Source organism: Myotis daubentonii, chromosome 11 (assembly GCF_963259705.1).
Source record: "Myotis daubentonii chromosome 11, mMyoDau2.1, whole genome shotgun sequence".
NCBI lineage: Eukaryota > Metazoa > Chordata > Mammalia > Chiroptera > Vespertilionidae > Myotis > Myotis daubentonii.
Window position 1 is genome coordinate 22,572,962 of NC_081850.1, and position 17,180 is coordinate 22,590,141.

Sequence of the window (17,180 nt, forward strand, 5' to 3'; positions counted from 1 at the left end):
ATAAAAGATAAGAACGGGGCTCTCTGACTGTAGTGTGCAAACAACAGCCCTGCACTCAAGGCCTCTTGCTTTACGGTGGCAAAGACAAGCCACACCTTAAAAAGTAAAATGTAATAAACATTTAAGTAGTGATAAAAGCCACAAAGGAAAGTAACATGAGGAAAGGGCTCAGAGAGTGCTGACAGGCAAGGTTTGAAATAAGGGCTGGGAAAGGCACCAACATGCAATGACATCTGAGCAGAGCCTGAGTGGAGGCTGAGTTGAGGAGGTGTGGAAAGGAGGAGATTTGGGCAGAAGGCCCAGTGTGGTCAGATGAGTGAGGTGCCCGTGGGTATGAGGAACAGTGGAAGGCTGTCCATGCTGACTGCTGCAGAGGGAGCGAGAGGGAGATCGGTAGGAATGTAGGAAATGAAGTCAGACCATTGGACCTTGTAATTCATGATGAGAACTTTCAATGGCACTGTAAGTGGGAAATGACTGGAGAGGTCTGTGGAGCAGGCCTGTGTAGACAGGGGCTCATGGAATGCCTCTCAGAGGAGGTGAGAGGAAGCTGAGTAAGAAGACAGGTGTCACGTAGGGCAGGTGGGGTATTCCAGGAAGGGGTCAGCCAGTGCACAGTCCTCATGCAGGGAAGAGCTTGAAGCACGGGAGAGATGGAAAGGCTGGTGAGGCTGCAGTAGGAGGAAGAGGAAGACAGACGTGGAGACACAGAGCACGCAGGGACCACCCCATGCAGCTGGTGTATTAGTAGCTCAGACTGATAAAGCGAGACTCCATCAGCCTACTTTTCCATATCTGTGCAATATCTTTAAATGCACAATATCTCTGCTATGATTAATTACATTTTAAGTAAGGTCTGGCTTTCACTGTCTTTAGAGGCACAGTGAATGAATATTACTAACTCACCAATCCCAGCCTACTTAAAATTGATTGCTCAAGGTGCCTCAAATATATTAGAAACTTATTAATTTTCAATATCTTCCCCAAAGATGTAGTAAAAATCACAACCCCCCAGCATTTTCATTACTTATGGTCTATGAATTATACCACGTATCGCCTGACTTACAATTCCCTTTAACATGTTCTTCTCTGAAAGTCTCTTATACCTTTGTGTTAGCAACATTTTCCTCAAAATCACTGGTGTAAATCTGACCTTTATGGATTATTTTTTCAGTGTCAGGATTTGTAAAAGCTCTGGCTATGACACACCTCCTATTCCTTAAGCGAAGGATGGACATGCTCATTTATGCCCCTATCCCGCAGACATACTGAGGGAAACAGTGTCCCGTGCATGCAGCTAAATACGCCCCGAAAGATGAGACGATGGACACAGTGAAAGTGCCCTCCAGGAAACCCAGCGTCTCCACTCGGTTGTGGAGCCCAGGATTTGAATACAGGAATGCCAAGTAACATGTATTGATTTCCAGTTCTACTACCACCAAGAAGCTCATAATCACTATCTTTACCCATCTTTGGAATGAAATAACTAAGAGGGAAGCCTGTGGGCAAGAAGCTTAATAATATTGATATAATATCATCTCAAGGATTAATATCTTACTTTAAAATCAATGCAGCAAACTTTTAGTTCCACAGGCAACATTCCACCAGTGAGATCTGAATTTACGATGGAAAGATTCTGAATAGGTATCTGAGGACGGCGGTTTACTGCTCCCATCGCAGGCCTGCTGGAGAAAGCTAGGCCACGTAATTCTCCAATAGAAATTCTCCAATTCTATTGGAGAATGCTGACTTAGTGCATTTTCCCCAGAAGGTATCGGATACTCAAATAACAAAACTGCCAAATGGATGTGGCTCAGTGGTTGAGCATCAACCTATTAACCAGGAAGCCATGGTTCGATTCCTGGTTAGGGCTGGATCCCTAGTAGGGGGCGTGCAGGAGGCAGCTGATCAAGTAGGCGTCCATTCAAGGGGAAAGCATTTCTGTATGGAACCAAACCCCAACTATGCACAGCAGTTTTCATTGTCAAATGGCTTTTGCTCTTCGCCTCTAGGAAATCTGCATTGGATTGAAATATACGGGCCAGTAAAACCTTTCAGTGCAAACGGAGAAAGCCTCTGGCGTAGCCAGCATGCTATGGCTGGGAGGGAAACAGCCCGGTCCAGCCACGTCTAGTATTCTACTTAAGGGGAAAGTCCCCAGTGCAGTACCATGCAATAGATTTGCAGGGGGATTAAAAAAAAGACAAAAACACTTAAAAATACCCTGATCCAAAATCAAGAGTCCATTTCCCTACTGAAAAACAACCACTAATAGACAAAATCCGAGCAGCTAAACATCAAGCACATATCAAACTATAATAAACAGACTGAAGAGAAAACTAATCCTCCGCTGTCTATAATGGGACCCACTGGCCACACGGGGCAATCAATCAAGCATTTAAAATGTGGCCAGTCCAAACCGAGATGGGCCGTAAGTGTAAAACCATGAAATTTCAAAAATTAGTACAAGAACATTTTTTTCTTAATATTTTTTAATGTTGGTTAACATTTTGGATATATTTAGTTAAGTAAAATATATTATTAAAATAAATTTTACTTTTCTTTTCACTTAATGTGGCTTCTAGGAAATTCAAAATTATGCACATGGCTTGCATCCTATTTCTATTGGAGAATGCTGACTTAGAGCATTTTCTCCAGAAGGTATCAGATACTCAAATAACAAAACTGCCTAGTGGATGTGGCTCAGTGGTTGAGCATCAACCTATTAACCGGGAAGCCACGGTTCGATTTCTGGTAGGATCCCTTATAGGGGGAGTGCAGGAGGCAGCTGATCAAGTATTCTCTCATCATTGATGTTTCTATCTCTCCCTCTCCTTTCCTCTCTGAAATCAATAAATATATTTATTTTAAAAAAGGAAATGGATTTATGTCTTCTGTGATGATTTTACTCACAGAGAATTGGGGTTCACGATCAAGAAAATGGTATTTGTGCACATTATTTGCCATGTTCAAATTATTTATCTAAGCAGGTTAGAAATTTGTACTGGTTTATACTGCTCCTGTTAGAATAATTTCACAATCCAAAGTGAAAGACTTTACAGCTCTCTGTTCTATGTTCTCAAAAGCCTGCTTCACAGGGCATACCTGTGGACCTGTGACCCCATTCACCCTCTGCACCTCATCAGTTAGCTGGCATTTCCAGAAGGAAGTGGCTGGGAAGCCCTCTGGGCCACTCTCCTCAGAGTGTATGTACCTTATGCAGTTAGGCTGTGAAGTCCTGGAGAGCAAGGGGCTCAATTCCGGTCCCGTTTCTACCTACGCTGCATCTCAAATTGGTCTTCACATAAAAGTGAATGCAGGCCTAACCGGTTTGGCTCAGTAGATAGAGTGTCGGTCTGCGGACTGAAGGGTCCCAGGTTCGATTCCGGTCAAGGGCATGTACCTTGGTTGCGGGCACATCCCCAGTAGGGGGTGGGTGTGCAAGAGGCAGCTGATTGATGTTTCTCTCTCATCAATGTTTCTAACTCTCTATCCCTCTCCCTTCCTCTCTGTAAAAAATCAATAAAATATGTTTTAAAAAAAATAAAAGTGAATGCATTTGACTTGGTAAGTGTTGGTTACCTGGGTAAAGCTGATGACTTAGGGAGAAGGAAGAGCTTCCCTTCCTGTTCTTTGTATTAGAGCAATTTTATCACATTAGGCACTGGCTGTCCATTGTGCTTCATAATTCATTTACTCAAATATCCAAGTGCTGCTGGCTGACAGACCTGAGCTGGGGGCCGGACATGCAGTATGAGTCAGACAGGCACAGTCCTGTCCTTACCGGAGAGGACAAACAAAAGCACACACATCACACAATTACAATAATTGGCAAGTGCCACCAGGGAAAAGCAGCTGGAATCATGAGAGGGACGCTGACCAGGGAACCTAATGTTGGCAGGGGTCAAGGAAGGCTTACACTGGACCTGTGGGAACTGTTTGCCTGGCAACATGGAGGAGAAAGGGCAGGCTGACCATGAAGGGAGGGCCTTTTAAGCCATGTTAAACATTTTCAGCTTAATCCTAAAAGCAATGAAAAGCCACTGAAGGGTTTTATGCAAGATAATGATGTGATCAGATTTGCCTTTTAAAAATATCGCTCTGGACAGACAGACAAGAGTGTGGCAGTAACCAGAGGGGAGGGAGTGGGGTTGGGGATTTAGAGGGGGCCTAATATATGTTGATGGAAGATGGTTTGACTTTAGGTGGTAGGCACACAGTGCAATATATAGAACTTGTTAAAAATTATAAAAAAAATATTGCTCTGGAGGTGGGTAAGAGTGGATGTAGGACCTGCGCAGAGCACACCAACAACAAATTCATAAAAATTAATCAAACTCTCTTTGGTCATCGTTTCAATAGACACTAAGTTTCAAAAATAAAAGAGATGTGTCTGATCTACAAACACAAGATCTGAAAAGCAGAAAGCATCCTGGAGTATTCATCTAACACAAGTCACTCTCCAAGTGCCCTCAGAGCATTAACTCCCACTGATTCCTCTGGCCTGGCCACGGAGCTGCTACCTGAAGCCAGCCCCTGTGCTCACCCAGCCCATCCTGCTTATTCCGGACCAGCACCCAATCATATTGGTTGCGGTCACAGAGAGGCTTTTTTGTGCCCAAGAACTGGGTGCCCCTCGGGATTTGCTACATTCTTGTGTCCCTTCTCAAGGACATTTGGGTTCTGAACAAGTGGCTGTGACCTGCCAGCATCTTTCAAGAACACCATAGCCAGTGTCTGCTCTCAAGGCAAGAAATCCATGGAGGAATGAAATCATATCTATCATACACAAATTAAGCACAGATGATCTACATTCTATATAGAATGAGTCTATGAACTTTTGGGTTGTTCTGAACTCTTCTGGATGACACTTATTTGCATATGCATGTGGCCTGCCCATATGTAACTGCTTTTCTGGAACCAACCTGGGATTGCCTGGTGATGGCCCTCACTGTTCTCCTGGATGGCAGATACCCATTCAATTGCAAATAGTCATAAAACTAATATATTGGCAGCTATAAAGCACATTCAACATTCTATTAAAAATGTGTCACTTCTAAAAATGTAAATGTCCCCCAATTACCTCTTCCTATAATCCTTTTTATTAAAATAAAAATGCCTCGCCCTAGCTGGTTTGGCTCCGTGATCGAGCGTTGGCCTGTGGACCGAAGGGTTGCAGGATAGATCCCCAGTTGGGGGCATTCAGGAGGCAGCCAATCAGCGATTCTCTCTCATCATTGATGTTTCTATCTCTCTCTCCCTCTCCCTTTCTCTCTGAAATAAATAAAATAAATTAAAAAATTAAATAAAAATGTCTCAACCCCACCATTTGTTTCCTTTCTGAATTCCCGCGGCACCACTCTGACAGCGAATGTCCCTTCCCACCGAAGTGAAGGTGAGCCCATCCTGCTTGCTCAGAGGCAGGACCGTCACCGTAAAGTACACGGGCTTAGGAAGCAGTCACACCGGGGTCCCCTCCTGGCTCCATCCCCTCCTAAATGTATAACTTTGGGAAAGTTTCTTAAGTTCTCTGGCCCTTGTTTTTTCATGCATGAAATGAGGCTAGCCACCTGTATTTGTTTTCTGGTGCTGCCATAACAAATTAGCACAAACAAATGAAAACAAGAGAAATGTACCCTTTCAAAGTTCAAGGGCCTAAAACCCTGAAGTCAAGGTGTCAGCAGGGTTGGTTCTTCCCAGCGCCTCTCTGGGAGAATCCTTCCTTGCCTCTCCCAGCTCTCGGGAGCTCCTGGCATTCGTTGGCATGGGGCAGCATCACTCCGATGTCTGCCTCCACCTTCACACAGCTTTCTTCCCGGTAACTCGGTGTCCTCTTGTCTCAGCAAGATACCAGTCCTTGGATTTAGGGCTTACCCGAACTCCAGAATGAGTGTTAATCTCAAGATCATTAACTAATTACATTTGAAAAGAAATCTATTTCCAAATAAGGTCACATTCTGAGGTTCTGGGTGGCCCTGAATTTGGGGGGACTGTACCTACCTACAGCAGAGCATCGTCCCATTGTACACAGGAACCGTGATGGGTCCCCACTGAGTTTTAGTACCACAGTAGATATTAAATCCCTTTTCTATACTATGATTTGTTCAACTGTGTTCTACTTTTGCCATCAGAAAAAAAAAGGTTACTTTTAGAGATGGCTTTGTGTATATAACGAGCATGGTGCTGAAAATACGTTAGTGCTCAATAAGTACAATGTTTTTCTCCCCTTCCCCTATATTTAATTTGGCTTTGCAATGAGTTACTAGCACAATTCATCTGTATATCCCAAGAAATCAAAGGGCACTTCCAAGTTCTACGTAAAGATAAAGACAGACATTTCTTGCCCCTGTATGACTTCTTATGGCGAGGCAGGGTGGGTAGTTCCCTTCTCAGAACCTGACTTATTACAGTTGTTTAAGTACTAGGGACTACAGGTACATTTAAGAGATCCTTGCATTTCTGTGGAATATAAAGGTCATGAAGAAGGCTCTAGGTAAAACTTAGAAACTTGATTTCTGCTATTCTTTTCCTAATTTTCTAACCATTTGGTCCATTGCCTGGCTCCTATAGCTTACCACCATATTACTTATAGATTTCCCTTCCTCACATAATCCCATCTCTGAGGTAGTTTAAGAAGAAAATCAAAAATAGAAACGTTATTTCCACAGAGTTTGTTCATCTTCAAAATAGCTGTACTATCCTAGGTAAACAAAGGCTGGATGAAACTGCATCTGGCAGCAGGAGGCAGTAGAGAGCTAGTCAGCACTGCCTACTGCACTGGCCTGCTTCCTTTTATCCCACATGTTTCCTTTTCTTATCTCTTGCCACTAATGCTCACTATCCAAGCACATGAAGGCTGGTCCAATGCCCGGGGCCATCTTCCCTTAGGACCACCAAAGATACTGAAATCCCAAGTTGCAATTCTCAAAGAAACTAGTCTCAAGAGTAAGCAGTTTTCCAAATAGCAATTGCATTTCACTTAAATTCATTCAGACCTGCTTCAGGTCTCTATACTCTAGGTCAGGGGTGGGCAAACTTTTGGGCTCGAGGGGCACAATGGGTTCTTAAACTGGACCGGAGGGCCGGAACAAAAGCATGGATGGAGTGTTTGTGTGAACTAATATAAATTCAAAGTAAACATCATTACATAAAAGGGTACAGTCTTTTTTTTCCAATAGTTTTATTCATTTCAAACGGGCCGGATCTGGCCCGCAGGCCGTAGTTTGCCCACGGCTGCTCTAGGTTACAAACTGCTGTGCAGAAAGAGGGAGGGGGAGGGTGATAATGCCGGTTACTTTGCTCTGTTACACCTCATGCCTTCAGAGATGGCTCCAGTTCGCCTGGTTCTCTTTCCAAGGCAGAACTCCATTACCTCTATGGTAACTTCCTTTTCTCATGGTCTACCACATTAGCAGGAGCAAATGCTGATCTGTGCTGTGCTTGGAGAGGAATCAGAATTAAAAACGACCCTCCAGCCCAGCCAGCATGGCTCAGTGGTTGACCGCTGACCTATGAACCTGCAGATCACATTTCGATTCCTGGTCAGGGCATATGTCGGGCTGTGGGCTTGATCCCTAGCGTAGGGCATGCAGGAGGCAGCTGATCAATGTTCTCTCTAATCATTGATGTTTCTCTCTCTCTTTCCCTCTACCTTTCTCTCTGGAATTAATAAAAATATATTTTTAAAAAACGAACAAACAAAACAACCCTCTAAAGCAGGGGTCCTCAAACTTTTTAAACAGGGGGCCAGTTCACTGTCCCTCAGACCGTTGGAGGGCCAGACTAGAGTTTAAAAAAAAAACTATGAACAAATTCCTATGCACACTGCACAAATCTTATTTTGAAGTAAAAAAACAAAACGGGAACAAATACAGTATTTGTATTTGCATGTGGCCTGCGGGCTGTAGTTTGAGGACCCCTGCCCTAAAGACTGTAGTGAAGCAGTATGAACAAAAACTCTCAGGGGGATGAGAGCATGAGTGGGGGGCGGGGGATGGGGATTTAATTGGGAGGGATGAGGACACATTTGTAATACCTTAACTAATAAAAAATAAAATAAAATAAAACAAAACAAAACAAAAAAACCCCAAAAACTCTCTTCACAGAAATTATTCAACCTCCTATCTTTTCACACCTTCTGGGAATTACTATTTCTTATCTTAATATTATCCTAATTTTCTTTCTTATCATCCCATGAAAACTAAAGTAGCATTAATAACATCCTACAGCTATCCTGACATTACGTGCCACCCAAGCCGTCCACACAATGTGGTCTGTTAAATACACCACAGTCAGATAAAATACTACAGAATCCCCCAGTCACTTCAATGTGAGCCTTAAAAAGTACCCCCATCCCAGGTGAAAGTGCTATACCTGAAGTCAATGACCCTCCAAAAAAGTGGGCTGAGGAAGAAGAAGTACAACAAACCTAAAGTGCCTCTCAAAGAGAAGCCTACAGGAGGGATACCTGAACTTGTAAAGTGACCCCTTACCTGGATTGGGTTGAAGGTATTCAATTGTTTTAGTCATTATTTCCATCACAGCCCTGCTGGTGACATCCACTTTCTGAAATGAGAAAATTAATATTCTAAATGACAAAGATACAGAACTACTGGCAATACAACAAAGTAAGGACAAGTCCTGAGTGGAAGGTGAGGGGCTGAGGATGGCTTTGTATCCCACGTGATCTACTGAGAAAGCCTGCAGACTGGAAAGCCTGCTTCATCTGAAGAGGACACTGGTTATTTCCTAAAATATATTTCAAAATATACTTCATTGTCTTCTGGCAAAAGAAGGTGAGGATAGCCTCTCTCCCCATAAAAAGCTTGAGATGATCTCTAAAAAGGTTCAATATTCAACCGACCCAGAAAAAAATAAAGAAGGAAGGCCTAGGGTCGGGTGGGAGCCTGGCAGAGGGGGGAACGGGGGGGGGGGGGGACATCTATAATACCCTCAACAATAAAAATGAATGAATGAATGATTATAATTCTAAAAAAAAAAAAAGAATTTCAAATCTTTGTGTTCACTTTAAGAACATTGGTGAAACTGCCCAGGCCATTGAAAGTATGCATTTCCAAAATTCCACTAAGTCTCTGAACAACATCACTTGACCGAAGAGATTACAATACATTGCCATGCTGTCATCACAAGGCTGGGTTGGTAGGGGTGCCCAGGCCAAATGGTGGGGCTGGACACAGGTCCCATGACCCAGGAAGAGTACAGGATTTGGGTTGCCCATGCTTAAAAATGCAGAGCAATGCTGAACTTAAATTCTTTGATGTAGATGTTCTGGTCATTGAGCACATCCAGGTAAACAAAATCCCCAGGTAAGCCCCGGATTTACAGAGCTCATAGCAGGATTAACAGGAGCTCACCCTGCCAGGCTGAGATGATCCATATTGAAAAAGAGCAAACTGTTCCTAAACCAGAAGAGGTTGCACAGGAGAAAAAGATATCCCAGAAGAAACAAGCATTTATGGCCCCGGAATAAATTCAGCACAAAATAAACGTAAATAAAAGTTAAACAAGCAGAATTAAGGAATCATATTCTACCCCCAAGGCATTTACTGAACGTCTGTAGGGGGTTGGGAATGGTGACAAGTTTCACTGCCCTAAAGAAAGAAAAATGCAGCATCAACTGTTTATTCAAGTAAGAGACAGAAAGTTTTTTATTTAACTGCTGATAACATCCTGAGTATATAAAAATCTTGCTCAAACACTTCTAATCAATCCTTGAACATTTGGTTAATTCTGAATAAAAGTCCTGGTGCTAGAGCCCACCCCTGAACAATTTTGAATGGTCAGTATTGGTATCCAGCTGGTCACAATATCCTCTGTCTGTTGGAGAGGTTATTCATTGCACTTAGGGAATAAATGTATCCTCTTCTCCATGATATTTGCATATAACATGATAGAGGTATGAGTGAAAGGAACTCATTTTTGATGACAGAATTTCAGATATCAATTAAGTGCATGGGGATTTTTTTGTTTTGTTTTGGGGTGTTTTTTTTTTGGTTTTGTTTTGTTAACTGGAGTTCAAGGGCTCTTCCCTCAATTGTATAAAAGTTCTGAATCATCACTGTGCCTCCTTATAAAATCATCCTTTCATGGATGTGGTAAGCCTCCTTCTCTTTCATTATCTGAAACCAAGCCATAACCCACCAGAAGATTTTATTTTTTCGTTTGGTTTTTTAATACTTACCAAACTCTGTCAGTCATACTACTGTGTGTGTAAAGAAGTTTGCTATAACTGGGATTAATAGAGGAAAACACTTTCTCCTGTGAAGTCATCATGGTATAAAAATGCATTTAAAACACTCCTACTTAAAAGGTGCCTGCCTACATATGAACCCTGTGCCATGTCCTTTTGGTCTAATTGAGTTTTAACATGTCTTGGATTTGAGTATGTGCTAAGGAGAATTTAGTTCTGAAGTGAGAATGGTTCCCTGGAGTTGTGCAATGAGGACTTCTATGGCCACACGTGGAGGTTCAGCACCAGCAAATGCCAATCAACCTCTATGTACTCCAGAGACAGAGAAGCATCGATCAGACTGTCAAACCTCAGAGGGAAGGCAGGGGAGGGTGGGAGGAAGGGGGAGAGATCAACCAAAGGTTGATCATATAAGCATAACCAATGGACACAGACACTAAGGGGGTGAGGGCATGAGCGGGGGAGTGGGGGGGGGGGCAATGGGAGGGATAAGGGCACATATGTAATACCTTAATCAATAAAGAATAAAATTTAAAAAATGTCATGAAAATGAATTCAAAGGTTGTATGCAGAACAAACTTGCTGAAAGTCCAGGTTACATGTGTGATGGGAGGAAAGGGCAGCTATCCTGCTGACTATATGACAAAGATTAAAGAATTCGAGGTCATATGTATCCCAAGGTCTTATGTGGCTATGATGGGAAGAAAGTCATTTCAAAAGTCAAGGTTTCTAAGAGAGGGTGCCAGAATTCTCCACGACCCATTTGATATTCTCAAGTTATCCAATGTTAGGAGGCTAACCAATTTCTAACTTTCCCTTTTCACTGTACTCAGTAATAATGATAAACACCATCATCATAAAGTGTTCTCTTTGTCAGAAATTGTTCCAAAGGCTTTAAGTATCTTTACCCATTTAATCCTCAGAAACCCTATGAACTAGATACAGAGAGGATACGAAGCTTGCCCAGCTCCAGCTCTAGAGCGCATGCTGTTAACCACTACTTCCTGAGAGCATATGCTCCTCATAAAGAGAGGAAACAGGAACATCTCCCATCGTGAAGAGAGAGAGCCCGTCAGGGCTGGAAGGCTTTGTGCTGTCCTCCGAATGAGGCTTGGGACCCGGCAGTGGCCACCCCAGAGGACCAGGAGGAAAGCACCTGTCACCCCATCCTCTGCTTGTGCTTTGAAAATCCCCAAGGTCTGTGGAAACTTCGCCCACAAGCACGATTCTACCCTGGGCCTCTGTGCAAGAGGCTCTCCCACGCACGCTGTTACACAGGCTTCTCCACAGAAGCCGGATGCCAGCAGTGTGAATCCTGAATGGTCCGCAAGGAGGGTGCCAAGGGAGGCATGAAAAGTGGTTCTCATTTTGGGTATGGAACTGCCTCTCCCACTGGGTGCTGTAAATAGAGAGCCAACTACTCCTGCTCCATAAAGAGAAGCTACTAGCTTGGCGAAAGCCAGTGTTCTCAGGGGAAACACACCCACACTAGAGAGACCCGTATTAGAGCATTCATTAAGTGTGGTCCCCAGAGCAGGATTCAGCACCTGGGAGCAGGAATAGAATCAACCTCAGCGTCCCCTGTGATTTAACAGAAATCTCCCAGGCAGGAGCCCACACCAACCCAGACCTTTACAGACTTTGTGCCCAATGAGGCAGACTCCTAGTTACCTAAACTAGACATCATTATAGTACAGGCTGTAGCTAAACCTTTTTGATCACAGTGCAAAATAACCTTCACTTGAAATCCAACTCTGAAAACAACTTTATCCAATACAATCATTTGTATACAGGACATACCCCAAACAGGACACAGCTCTTAGCAAATCATTCACTAGGCTCTCCCTTTTGATTTTACTCTGACAGATAATCACTAGACAGCGTTCATAAACACAGGAGGAAGAGACGAGTGCAGAATCTACTCCAAGCCTTAACTTCCTAAATATGCAAGTCTGGACCTAGACAAGGGAAATGAACTCCCTGAGGTCACAGGACTGGTGTGGCCTTGATGGGGAGAAAGCAGTCCTGAAGGTCCCGGATCCGAGGGTTTCTAGAGGAACAGAACTGTCCAGTGACCACCCGCAGGAGGGAGGCTGGCCAATTTCTACCTTCTTTTCATCTCTGTCCCCACTAACAAGGTCAGGACTCTTTTCGCTAAACTAAGCCACACTGTGACAGCCGGGGACAGGCTGAGGGCCATTACCCTGGGAGAGCCGTGAACGTGCCTTGTTAGGCGCTTGCTAGGAGAGCTATTTATAAAACTAATTTGGCAATGTCCAGCACATATCCTCTTGTTAACGGGCCTGGTGTAATTCACACGAACTAAGATTTCCACTTAAGTAATTTATTATAACTGGCAAGAGATTTTCCCAGTTGAGAGCAGCAGAGTTTAACTTTGAACTGATGACGCATGGCTAATGCTTTCCTCAAGGCCCAAAGTCTCCTATTACTTGAAAGTAAGTTTGGATGTGTCCTCAATGACAACTTCTAATCTAATGAGCCCCTGAGCCTCCATTTCTGTAACTAATCTTGCCTGGATAGGGGTAGGAAGCCATTAGGAAAGGCTGTTTAGAGAAAGTGCACTCTAAACATATAGGGGGTCCCAAAAAATGTATACACATTTAAATAATTATAAAGGCAGTGTTTATTGAAGTAGATTTCATTGTCAAAATTGAGCTATCAGCTGCTAAAATGTGCAGACATTTTTTGGGGACACCCTGAATACAGGAAATAAAAACTCTACATAAAATAATTTTCCCCCTGAAGGTAAGAGTGTAGGCATATATTCTTCTGGCCTTTTCCTTCAACTTTCTCAATACCAACATTTTAGCAAATGTCCATACAGTTGACCCTTGATCAACGTAGGGGTTAGGGGTACCAATCCCCCATGCAGTCAAAATCCGCATATAACTTTTGACTCCCCCCAAACTTAACTTATTCCTCGGTATCCATGAGGAATTGGTTTTCCTGGAACCCCCCCTCCCCCATCCCACATTTACCAAAATCCCTGCGCGCACAAGTCCCCTGTATGAAATGACATAAATCAAGGCATACAGTCAGCCCTCCGCATCCTCAAACTCCAAACCGTGGATTGAGACAGTGCAGGGTTTTATTGAAAGAAGTCTGCATATAAGTGGGCCTGTGCAGTTCAAAACTGTGTGTTCAAGGGTCTACTGTACTTTAGAGTCAGAAATGTCTTCCTCCACTGTGCAGTCTTATACTTTACAATGTTGGGTAGCGAGAAAAATAGCTCTCTAAACCTCTTTCCTCACTGTAACATTTTTCTTCCTCAGCTAAGGCAAGGGTTGGCACACTGGCCAGCAGGCAAACACCAGGACAGTACCTACTTTTACATTTTTGTTTTTTAACATTCATCTGTATTGTTGGAAGTATTACAGATGTCCTTTCCCCCCGCCCCACTGACCCCCTCCACTCTGCATCTGGCCCTCCCAGGCCTACCACACTACTGTCTGTGTCCATGGGTTGTGCATATGCATATATAAGTTCTTTGGTACATTTTTAAATGGTTGGGAAAATTCAAAAGAAGGCTCCTCTTTCAGTGCACATAATTATGTGAAATTTAAATTTCAGTGTTCTTAGATTAATTGTATTGGAACATAGCTACATCATTGTTTACACAGCGTCAATAGTTGCTTTTATTCTTTAACAGCAAAAGTGAGGAGTTACAATAGAGACCACAGAGGCCCTGTGGCCCGCAAAGCCTAATATACTTATAGGAAAAGTGTGCCAGTCCCTATGCTGAGGTTCTCATTTCACTAAGGTATGTCATGCTGATCTATGAATGAGGCTGGTCATTTCACCAGCTGCCTCAGTCTTTAGAGACAAGATACAAGAGAACTGAACGGCACTGAATTGACTAGAATGGGGTTATTGTTTTGAGGCATCTGAGTATCATCCACAGGAACACAGCACTCTTTGTGGAGCTACAAAAGGACTGAAACATACAACTTCATTCCATCAGATACTGCCTTACACCAGATGCGGTCACAGGGACACACGAACAGAGCTGAAGAAAAAAATGCACACCTGAAAATGGAGCACAGTGTGTGGATTTAATGAGCAGTAATAAATCGATGAATCAGCACCCACAACGTCTGTCCAAAATGAAAACGTTTAAATGTCAAATGGAAAACTAAAACCTTTTCAAATTCTTAATTTTCTATCACCGAAGTTAAGAGAATAGACATATTAAGAATGCACACACACGCTCAAGTAAAGCAACGAGAACCCTGAATGAGGACACCTAAGGAAACCAATCAGAGAGACATGATGAAGCAGCTTCCTGCAGAAGTTTCTCTGGCAGCCAGATGCAGGCTGGTCCAATACAATGTTCTTAATAGTTCCCTACTGGTCTGAAGAGTCCGTGTACCTCTGCCATTTGGCAGTCATCATATGTATTCAGAAAGTCTGATTAACCAACAGGGTGTTGAAAAACAAAAATAAATGAGTCATTTGACTGAGAGTGCCCCAAGGCATTTTCTTGCTAATCTTTTGTTGCATGGAATGACGCCCAACCTACTGAGCCACATCAGAAAGGGCTCTTGCTAATCTTTTTGGGCATTACCTTTAATGAATATTAGCTTGGAAAGATATTTGAAAACATAACTGAGAAGAAATTTATCTCCCCTAAATTTCAGGATAAGCAAAAAGTTACCTTATTGGGGGCTCTCTCCCATCTTACAATTCTTCACCAGAAAGTGAGTATCTTAGTGCAGAAATCCACATGATCTCTTTTATCACCACACCTATGACAAAGTCATGGGCGTGACAGACGTCCATGGGTGCACGCAGGGATATGTGTCAATCTTCGTGTGCTGGTTGGGACTTTACTCTTTTTCTCTCCCATTTGAGATAAATCACTAAAATTCAAGTTAGAATGATGCTATTAAAAAGTGGCATCATTAGTAACAAGTTACTTGCCACAAGACTGGAAAGAGATGATACTCAGTGTGTTTCACATTGCAGCTGAGAACTATGGGTTTAGCCTCTGTTTAAACATGGGCAGTGACGGGGAATTCAGTCTCTCTCTCTCTCTCTCTCTCTCTCTCTCTCTCTCTCTCTCTCTCTCTCTCTCTCTCTCTCTCTCTCTCTTTTTAAACAGCGCCGACAGTCGAAAGTTCTTTCTTATGTTGAGCTTGATTCTATCTCCCCACAGTTTCTACCATCAATGGGTAGTTCTATTGCTTAAGGTTGGATAGGATCTAACCTTTCCCCACCCAATGACTAATAAAATGTATGAAGATAATGACCATGGACCTTCTATCAGCCTTTCCCCACACCCCTCTCTGCAAACAACCCACTCTTCCTCACTCTCCTCTGGAATGGCATTCTTTCTTTTCTTTCTCAACATCCTGTTTTTCTTTCAACTTGAGGCTGCCCCTTAATAAGCATTCCTTTCTTATTAAAATGGTCTATAATCACATTTCTAACCCTAATGCCCCTCCGGTTTCAACAGAAGGGATTTCCCAGCATGCTTTTCAGACTGCAAAGCGAGACACTATCCCCCTTGGCTTGCACTGCTGCACTACCCATATGTGCAGGGCCATGAGGAAACGCCAGGATTTAGCTCAGGTGCTCTCTCCTGTAGGAAGCTCCCACCGACCTATGTGGCCTGAGTTCGTTCTTCCCTGGGCATGACCCCAGGACACCAAGCACTATGCCCTGCGTGCCCCTGATTCATGTGCCGACTTCTTCCATCAGAACTGGAAACTCCTAGAAGGTAGGAACTGTGCCTTAACCGTCTTTGTATTCCTGGTGTCCAGCACAATGCCTGGCATGTACAGATATCCCTCGTGAACTAATGAACATAAGTATACACACACAAACGCAGAATCACTGCGGCAACCGGTGGAGATTTGAGAAGGAACAAGAGGTCCCTCAAATTCTAGAACTTCCGCTTGACAAAAAGTCCGCAGCTCTTCACACGCAATGTCTGCGCCACAGAAGAAATTTTGTTTGTGTTTAATGAAGCTGGTAAGCAACAGATGCCATTTAAAGTGAACACAGAAACAATTCGGTGCAGGGCACTTAAGTGGAGGCGAAAAAGGGTTCCGGGCAGGGTTCCTGCAGAGACAGCGGCAGGAATTCACCCAATCAGCTGTGGGAGGGGACGCTGCAGGGGCTGACTGACACAAAGGGTAATTTCACTGCATCTTAGCAGGAGAGTGGCTGCGGTGGCTGATTAGAGAAACAACTTCTAGGAATCCCCACTTCTCTCTCCCGGTAGTGCTGCTTGATGCAAACCTCTAATTTATTTCATTCTGTTGTCTAATTGCACCTCTGAGAATACAGCTGAACAAGCTCTCTCTACTCCACATCCTTACGATCAGAAAGCCGACTGTAAAAGGATGATTCTTCTGTAGCCTTGGGAATATTGAGCTAAAACACTTTTGTGAGTAATAAACATATTAACAGGCGATAAAATATTTGATATTCTAAATCCAAAGTATGTGCTTTCTAATTACCACAGAAATCTTTACTGTTATTGCAAATTTAGCTTGGGCAAAAAGTATAAAATTTTCAATAGAGCCACTGATAGACAACGGATGTGTGAAAGAAAATGGAATAAAACAAATTTCCACACTGCAATGAAATCTAAATCTCCCAATTTACATAGATATAAAGCCAAATACAAAACCACAGGCGTGTTCTTCAAATGATTACTAAGTGTTTACTTTATTGTAGGAATATCTAGATTTTGAAATAAACCTCCAGAAACTCATTATTTTTCTAGGAAATAGGAGAAATAAACCTTACCTTTGGACTCGAGGGATGTCTGGGTCTTTGCCTGATGTAAAATACTTGCAAAATCCTTTTTTATTTCAATTAGTTTGCAAGATTAGAATGGATTCAAAACCTCAATTGGTTGTTGAGTTATAAACTCTACTCTGTTCTACAAATTTCTTATTCTGTTTACTATAATTTAAGAAACAAAAATTAGTTGTCTTAG

At 42.9% G+C, this 17,180-nt stretch overlaps 1 protein-coding gene across 3 annotated transcripts in view; it reads right to left on the bottom strand.

Annotated features, from left to right (window-relative positions):
- The window catches only part of SH3GL2 (SH3 domain containing GRB2 like 2, endophilin A1), a 182,230-nt gene that overhangs the window by 17,846 nt on the left and 147,204 nt on the right, over positions 1–17,180 (bottom strand). For 2 of the 3 annotated variants that reach the window (XM_059656585.1, XM_059656586.1), the window contains exon 3: positions 8,493–8,565. In XM_059656585.1, coding sequence (XP_059512568.1) covers positions 8,493–8,565 — 73 coding nt within the window. Of the gene's footprint in view, positions 1–8,492; positions 8,566–17,180 lie in introns of those variants that run through there. The other variant, XM_059656587.1, reaches the window with a different exon arrangement.